This window comes from Solea senegalensis, unplaced genomic scaffold (assembly GCF_019176455.1).
Source record: "Solea senegalensis isolate Sse05_10M unplaced genomic scaffold, IFAPA_SoseM_1 scf7180000015308, whole genome shotgun sequence".
Lineage (NCBI taxonomy): Eukaryota > Metazoa > Chordata > Actinopteri > Pleuronectiformes > Soleidae > Solea > Solea senegalensis.
The window spans coordinates 75001-83495 of record NW_025321290.1 but is presented as its reverse complement, the minus strand read 5'-3'; the positions used below and the strand labels follow the sequence as shown (position 1 = coordinate 83495).

At 43.9% G+C, this 8495-nt stretch overlaps 2 protein-coding genes across 2 annotated transcripts in view; one reads left to right on the top strand and one right to left on the bottom strand.

Annotated features, from left to right (window-relative positions):
• Positions 1-27: 27 nt before the first annotated feature.
• On the top strand, positions 28-2402 carry LOC122762142 (TBC1 domain family member 30-like). Its single transcript, XM_044017333.1, has 2 exons — positions 28-184; positions 764-2402. The coding sequence occupies exons 1-2, from the start codon at positions 118-120 to the stop codon at positions 2029-2031; spliced, it is 1335 nt and encodes a 444-aa protein (XP_043873268.1). The 5' UTR covers positions 28-117; the 3' UTR covers positions 2032-2402.
• A 1111-nt stretch (positions 2403-3513) lies between these two features.
• The window catches only part of prkcq (protein kinase C, theta), an 8468-nt gene continuing 3486 nt past the window's right edge, over positions 3514-8495 (bottom strand). Inside the window, exons 5-17 of the mRNA XM_044017334.1 lie at positions 7799-7979; positions 7571-7693; positions 6789-6883; positions 6375-6484; positions 5987-6101; positions 5732-5910; positions 5468-5641; positions 5296-5387; positions 4646-4708; positions 4429-4567; positions 4163-4351; positions 3963-4091; positions 3514-3886 (exon numbers count right to left, since the gene is read on the bottom strand). Of these exons, the coding sequence (XP_043873269.1) occupies positions 3728-3886; positions 3963-4091; positions 4163-4351; positions 4429-4567; positions 4646-4708; positions 5296-5387; positions 5468-5641; positions 5732-5910; positions 5987-6101; positions 6375-6484; positions 6789-6883; positions 7571-7693; positions 7799-7979 (1748 nt within the window). The 3' untranslated portion in view covers positions 3514-3727. The remainder of the gene's footprint in view (positions 3887-3962; positions 4092-4162; positions 4352-4428; positions 4568-4645; positions 4709-5295; positions 5388-5467; positions 5642-5731; positions 5911-5986; positions 6102-6374; positions 6485-6788; positions 6884-7570; positions 7694-7798; positions 7980-8495) is intronic.

Below are 8495 nucleotides of genomic sequence, written 5' to 3'. Positions count from 1 at the left end.
ACACACACACACACACACACAGGTAACCTGCAGAGACACAAAGATAACACTGTTACATGTTTGATGATGACGATGATAAGGATGATGTGACTCGTAGGACTTGGACATGAAGTTCCCATGAGTCCAGGACTTCTTCAGGAGCAGATGGACAAACCCAGGAACAGTTCTGACCGATACTCTGATGGTACTGATGAGAAAATATCTCAACCTGGCTTTTTATAATCAATAATCAAGGAGCATCTTTTTTTCTGGTCGTGATCTCTGGTCGTGATCTTCGGGTCATGATCTCTGGTCATGATCTCTGGTCGCGGATCTCTGGGTTAGGGTTCCACTGGTCGTGATCTTCGGTCGTGATCTCTGGTCGTGATCTTATGGTTGTGATCTCTGGTCATGATCTCTGGGTTAGGGTTCTTCTGGTCGTGATCTCTGGTCGTGATCTTCTCTTATGTGTGCAAACTTCTTTAAATGACCTTCATAACAAACTCTTCCTTTTCCATGGTTACATGAGTGATTGAGTGAGTGAGTGAGTGGTTGTTTGGTCTAGACTGGTGACCCCACCTTTCACCCTATATCAGCTGGGATTGGCTCCACCCCCTGACCCTCCAGTAACAGATACAGTTAACTCTGGATGTCTTATCACATATTTATTTAATAGAATTGAATCTCACATATTTTTTTTATCTTCCTCCTCCTCCCCCCCCTTCTTTTTGTCTCCTCCTCCTCCTCCTTCTTCTTTTTGTCTCCTCTTTCTACATCTGTCCAGAAAAATGTCCTGCAACTCGTGTCCTCGCCTCTCAGCTGAACCCGTCCAGCGCCGTCATCAACCACCTGCTGCTGGGTCGTAAACCACGCAGCAGACCCACATCCACCAGTCACAGCTCCCCCTGCAGGCAGCACTGGGGATCACTGCCCTCCCACGGCAGCAGACCTCCAGGAAACGGCAGCGGCGAGTCTGGGTCACCGTGGCGAGCTCATGTCCGGGTCCATCGCAGGAACGTGGCCCGGGCTCGAGCTCAGCTGGGATTTGAAGATTCAGAGGAAAGAGAGGATGAAGGTGAAGAGGAAAACAAGAGGAACGATGATGATGATCTGAAGAAAGACGAGAGTGATGTCACCGTTTCTCCTTCTTCTGATCCTTCTGTTACTGGTTCAGTTTGTGAAGAAGCTCCTCAAGTTTCTGATGAAACAAACACAGCACAAGTTTCACAGGTTGTGGTGAAATTAGAGAACGAGTCGAAGCCAGAAACACAACCTTCAGTCCCTGAACCTCCAGCTCCTTCAGTCCCTGAACCTCCAGCTCCTTCACCTGCCGATGTTCCTGCAGCTCCTTCAGCTGCCGAGGTTCCTGCAGCTCCTCCAGCTGCCGATGTTCCTGCAGCTCCTCCAGCTGCCGATGTTCCTGCAGCTCCTCCAGCTGCCGATGTTCCTGCAGCTCCTCCAGCTGCCGATGTTTCAGCAGGTGAAGATGCTGTAGATCTTCCTGCAGGTGAAGATGGATATGGTCCTTCAGTTCCTCCTCCTTCTTCAAACAGGCACAAAGAGTCAGACTCCTCAGCTTCCGAGAGAAACACCACCTCTTCACCTCCATCACTCCACTTCTCCGCCGCCTGCATCCCTTCTTCTTCTTCCTCCTCCTCCTCCATCCTGAGTTCATCTCTCTCTCCTGTCCCCACATCACTTCCTTCTGGCTCCGTCTCTCCAACACCAGACCCTACCTCCTTCCTCCCTCTCTCGCTTCCTGCTTCCTCCACCTTTTATAAAACCTCCTGTCCCTCCACTCCCTCTCTCTGCTCCATCTCCTCATCCTCTAAATCTCTCATCTCCTCCTCCCCGTCCACGCCGGTGTTAAGCTCCACCTCCTCCACTCCCAAACAGCAGCAGCTCTTCTCTCCGTTCCCAAGCGTGAAACAGCCCAGGAAGTCGCCGGCAGCGAGGAACCTCGGTCTTTACGGACCCACGTCCAGAACTCCCACCGTCCACTTCCCTCAGCTGAGCCGCAGCAGAGCGGCCGGAACCACGGGCAGGAGATGATCCGTCTGTGCCACACTGTCCCCTGCTGGTCAACAAAACAACTCTCTCATAGAAAACAAGTTCACAAACATTAAAGGTGTAGTTCAGGGGAAGTCATAGTGTGAGCTGACTGTGCTGTGAGAGCCCCCTGCTGGTGACAACAGTGTATGACAGTATCTCATGTAATCACACTTCCCTGTGGACCCTAACCCTGGAGTATGAATGAAAATGAAATGAGTATGTATGAAGTTCTTTACTTTGTGGTCTATGCAGCTTCTTATTGACCATGATGATGATGACGTGTGCTGATTATGTATGAAGACAAAGTGTCCAGTTGTGTTTCCAAGCCAAGTATTAAACCACTACACAATAAAGTAAATATACCTGTGTGAGTGTGTGTCATAAAAATGAAGCACATTTTCTTTCCTTGTTCACGTTGTTAATGTTTTTTCTCGGCTGTTGAACTATGAACAAGAGACATGTTGCTGTTTTTTCACAGTAAATCCCTTTTTATAATACTAAAAAGAGCTGATGCACATTCATTCATGACGGAAATAATCAAAAGAAGTTCTTCATTTTTTGGTCAGATTTTTACTTCTACAAATGACCTGCAGGGGGCAGAGGTTAGCGCTCTCTTCGTCTAATCTGCCACAGAAGAAAAGGTGAAAACAGGAAGTGACTTCTGTTTGTCATCTTTAAACGACGTGGATGCTTGTCACGTGAGTTTTTAAAAATCTTCTTTTCAAACTAAAGTTTGTCACGTGACTTTTATTTTGTCTCTAGTTTAAACTTTTCTTCTTCCTCATTTTCTCTGAGGAAGAAGAAAAGTTTAAAGTGTATTGTCATGTTTTTAGTCTCTACACTTTTACAGCCTGGTAACAATGTTTCTCTGACTTTAGATTCATGACGATACATTCCTTTATTCTTTTCTTCCTAAAACTTTAACAACATGATTAATTATAGTTGATGAACTGGGACTGAATGTTTGAGTCATGTGACTCTTTTATCAGATTCATCTTTCAGTAAAGTAGGAACGATGTTTGATATCAGAAAAAACATTTAGTGATGAACGTTTGTTTCTTCACATGACAAACATCAATTATTTTATTGAACTCGGGAATAAAAGTAGACGACACTGTGATTCACACACGTCAGATAAAAGTCAATACATTCCACTGATTTACACAACGAAGGCTCTAAAACCATCAAATACTCAATTAAATCAAGTTTCTGACTTTGATTCTCGACGACTTCACTTTTTAAATTTCAAGCGTTTAAACCGAAAGTGGTGAATTATGAGTTAATGCCGTTTGAAGATTAAAATATGACAAATCCATCCATTCATTTGTGCATGCATTCATCCATCCATGCATCCATGCATCCATTCATTCATCCATCCATCATGCATGCATTCATTCATCAATCCATGCATTAATTCATTCATCCATCCATTCATGCATCAATCATCCATCCATTTATTCATCCATCCATGCATGCATTCATTCATCAATCCATGCATTCATTCATCCATCATCCATCCATTCATTCACTCATCAAGTATAAATAAGTTCATGTAATGCGTTACTTTGTATCAACACTGACATTTTTTTTCTTGAGATAAAATCCAGTTAGAGTGAGGAGCGACCCCTGGTGGTTGTTCATCATCATCATCATCGTCATCTGTAGGTAGTAGGTTGTTTTTGTTGTGGGCGGAGCTTCAGTGAGCTGTGATGCGAGTCATCCTCGGGTTAATGAAGGAGAAGTTTCTAAACGTCGTCTGATCGACGCTGTTGATCAACGTCCGGTCGGCGCACGACAGCCGCGGTTTCTCGTTGATGAACTCTTTGTCGAAGTTGCTGCAGTCGCTGGGCGAAGTCTGCGACACACAAAAGATCAGGAGTCTAAAGTTTACTCCACAAACTGGAGGTTAGCAGTCTTCAGTGTGAACTTACTATGGTCGGCCTGAAGGGCGGCGCCACCTGCCGTTGCTCCAAAGCGTTCCAGTCAATGCAGCTGAAGAAACTGTGATGTCTGATGTTTCCTGTGACTCCAAGTCGTTCCTCTGGTTCACGAACAAACAGCTGCAAACATGAACACGTGAACACATGAACAGTAGACAGATATGAGAACAGCATGAGGTTGAGAGTCTGACCTTGACTAAAATGTCTTTGGAGTGTTTGTTGAGAAATCGAGGATAAACAGGATTATCTGTTCTGATCGACTGAAACAGCTGCTCTTCATCTCGACCGTGGAACGGCGACTGACCGATGAGCATCTCGTACAGAAGAACGCCAAACGACCACCAGTCCACCGACGTGTTGTATTTCTGACCCAGCAGGATCTGCCAGAGAGCGACGCAGGTTTTAGGACCTGGTTTAGAAACTCTGGTGTGTCTGTGTGTGTCTGTCGTACACTCACCTCAGGAGCGATGTAGTCTGGTGTCCCACAGAAAGTGGACGTCCTCGTGTCGTCCTGCATGTTTTCTTTGCACATACCAAAGTCTGCGATCTTTATGTGTCCGTCAGAGTCCAGCAGAACGTTGTCCAGCTTCAGGTCTCTGCAGGGGGCGGAGTCACAAATCAGCAAGACTTGTAATTTGATGTCAGAGTGAATGAAAAACCACGTGAGACTTCACCTGTAAATGATTCCTTTAGAGTGAAGGAACTGGAGACCACAGATGATCTCAGCTGCATAGAAACTGAAAAACAAAGTTTCATCTTTAGATTTAATGTCAAACATTTATAAGTGAATATAAACACATCAACACATCAACACGCTGATGTTTATGTGATAAATCACACATGTACGACGCGATCTATATCATTTATATCATGACATTTGAATTTACACAATCAAGGCTCCCTGACACCTCTACTGCAATGCCTTAAAGACATCAAGGATTTACCCTTTTTTTTAAATCGAAATGATGATGAAACTGAGGTCATTGTGTTTGGTCCTAGTTGGACTCTGACTGCCCCCTCTCTTGATCTGGTCCCCCTTGCAACCTTTTGCAAACCCTATGTCAAAAAGCTTGGTTTTACTATGGACACTGTTTTTAAACTCAACAGTTTTTATCAGCTACAGTGTTTATCTAAAGTTAAACCAGTTTTATCTTTCAGTAACTTAAAACTCACTTTTGCTCCTTGGCTTTTAACCCTGTATGAGAATGGTGTGGTCTCTGGTGTCTTTCAGTCTTTTTATGTGGTGTATAAATCTATGTTTTTAAAATGTGCTATATAAATAAAATGGATTGTATTGGATTGGATTATCATGACGTAAGCGTACGTGGATCTGTGTAAGTCAAACTTGTGGCAGCTCTGGATGTGAAACATCAGGTCTCCTCCGTTTAAATACTCCATCACAAAGAACAGGTTTTCCTGTGGACATGAAAACACAGAGACATCAGAACTGAGGACATCGGAACGTCCACAGTTATGTGGGTGTGTTTTTTTATTACTTTAGTCTGGAAGGTGCAGTAAAGGTGTGTGAGGAATGGATTTTCCCAGGCTAAAGATAAAACCCTCCTCTCCACCATGGTACACTCCACATCATCGTCCATCAGCACCACGTCCTTCTTCAGAGCTTTGATGGCAAAGAACTGACCGCTGCATTTGAGCTCAGCTAAAAACACCTGGAAATACAATGACAATATTCTCTGTTGTCATCGCTGGTTTTCTAATCTGAGATATAATCCCAATGCTTTGTTTTTCCCAGGTTGTACCTTTCCGAAGCTTCCTTTCCCGAGCATCTTGTGCAGGACAAAGTCATCGACGGTGAATTTGGCTTGGTGCTCTTTCCTCGGGACGGCGTACAGAGGCTCCTCCTCCTGCTCCTCCGTCAACGCCTCATTGTCAGACCTGCTGACGTCTGTTGGCCCCTCCCATGAAACGCCCTGCAGCTCTGAACATGAGGTCAGTCAGTACCATAGATAAATATTTCAAATAAAGTCACAGAAAAGATTTTAAAGGTGACGAACCTTTGTTCACAGGTAAACTTGTCAATAATCCTGACGGAGCGCGAACAACTCCTGCCTGGCCGACACCCACTGGACCTTCTCGACCAATGATGTCAGAGTCTTTGGTGCTTCGGGCCTGAAGGTTAAAGGTATGAAGTTAAATTATGATCACTGACACTCAGATTATGTATCAGAATATTTCAATCCATATTTTAACCTAAAACTTTATGTGTCTTTGTGGACAGACGTCATGTCTCTGTGGACAGACATCTTGTCTTCAGTTTGTCTTCAGTCACGTGAATGTCAAATACAACCCAGCTTAAAAAAACTGAATTATCCCTTTAAGATCCCTGTATGAAGTTGCATATTCTCTCACATCCAGAGATGATAAAGGTTCTTAAAGTCTCACCTGCTGTTTGCTCCCGATGACGGCCAAAGCTTCTGCCATCAGTTTCTGGTTGACGCCACAAAGATTGGCCACTTTGTTCTGACACTTGTGATGAACGTTCATCCCACATTCTGAAGCCAGAAGAACAAAGAACACGTTAGTTACAGTGAAAACAAATCAAAACAATCAAAGACACAAAGAATCGACACAAAGAATGATGAAGAACATCATTGAGTGGTAGAATTATGGTGACCCTTCCCTGTGATGGACCTTTGACCTTTATTCTGATATTCAGTTTTGTGTTCTGATCATGTGAAAAATCACGCTTTTAATGTTTTTTGTCATGTGACCTCCAAAGTAACAGTAATATTTCTTCACTACATGAAAAAGACAAGTCTTTTATTACTGATTTTCTTTTTGTCCTCACCGCCACACTTGAGTCCCTGCTTGGCCTCACAGCAGCAGTGTTCACAGAAGGTGGGACTCTTGTGTAGACTTTAAACCTGCATGATCTTAAAACGCCCATGCATCTACAACAACAACAACATCACAGAAACAAAGACTTCCTTGTTTGAACAAAAAGATGATAATCTGATCATCAGCTGTTCATTGTAACAGAACAGCACAATCTCACCATGGTTCTTTGCTGTTATGGCTGAACCGCACATTTGGCATGACTTTGTCGATGCATTTTTATGTATGGTATGCATTCTGACAGAGACGACGGGCGCGCATGTGACAGAGACGATTTACGGGACTATATTCTTAGACAGAGACGGACAATATTTTACATTGTGACACACATTCTGACAGAGACGACGGCAAGCATTGTGACAGAGACGACGGCGTATTCTGAAAGATTGTGACAAAGACGAGCATATTAGACAGAGACGACGGAGTTATATTGTGACAGAGACGACGGCTTATTGTGACAGAGACGATAGGACATGTGACAGAGACGACGGCGTTACATTCTGACAGAGACGACGGCAAGCTACATTGTGACAGAGACGGCGGTACATTGTGACAGAGACGACGGCGTTACATTCTGACAGAGACGACAGCGTTATATTACAGAGAGACGGCGCATATTCTGACAGAGACGACGGGCAAGGCATTCTATGCTATACGACAGAGAGCATGATTCTGACAGAGATGCTACACTCTACATTGTGACAGAGACGACGGCAAGCATTCGACAGAGACGACGGCGTTACATTGTGACAGAGACGACGGCGTTACATTGTGACAGAGACGACGGCGTTACATTCTGACAGAGACTTGTCATGAAAGAAACGTCACACTTACGTTGACACTGGTAACCCTGTTTGTTTAGACCCCTGAAACACAAACAGAAACGCCATTCAGGACAAAGAGAGATCTTTCAGGACAAAGAGACATCATTCAGGACAAAGAGACATCTTTCAGGACAAAGTTTTTCATACCAAACAAACTCTTTACAGACGGAGCAGAACGTGGGTTGAGGGAAGAAAGTGGCGCTGAACTCGTGACATTTGACCTCGTGAACTTTGGCCTGTTTGATGGCACCACGTCGCTGGTGAAGGGCGAACAAACCGTCTCTCTCTCGCTCAGACTCGCCGCCTGCGTCCATTTGTCCTGCAGCATCTGAAACACGACACACAGCATTAGTCAACCACATATATACATATACATATGTATATCTATCTATATGTATCTATCTATATGTATATACAGTTGCAAGAAAACGTATGTGAACCCTTTGGAATTATCCGGATTTCTGCTTAAATTGATCATAAAATGTGATCTGATCTAAGTAACAACAATAAACAAACACTGTCTTATTAAACTAATTCCTCACAAGCAATTATGTTTTCATGTTTTTATTGAGCACACAATGTAAACATTCACTGTGTAGGGTGGAAAAAGTATGTGAACCCTTGATTTAATAACTGATTGACTCTCCTTTAGCAGCAATACCCTCAACCAACAGATCAGACCTGCACAACAGTCAGGAGGAATTTTGAACCATTCCTCTTTACAAAACTGTTTCAGTTCAGCAATATTCTTGGGATGTCTGGTGTGAATTGCTCTCTTGAGGTCTTACCATAGCATCTCAATCGGGTTGAGGTCAGGACTCCAGAAGGTGTATTTTCTTCTGTT

Coding starts and splice junctions, on each gene's coding strand:
- LOC122762142 (XM_044017333.1), top strand. CDS start 118: ATGAGTCCAGGACTTCTTCAGGAGCAGATGGACAAACCCAGGAACAGT. Junction 185..763: donor TTCTGACCGATACTCTGATG/GTACTGATGAGA, acceptor ACATCTGTCCAG/AAAAATGTCCTGCAACTCGT.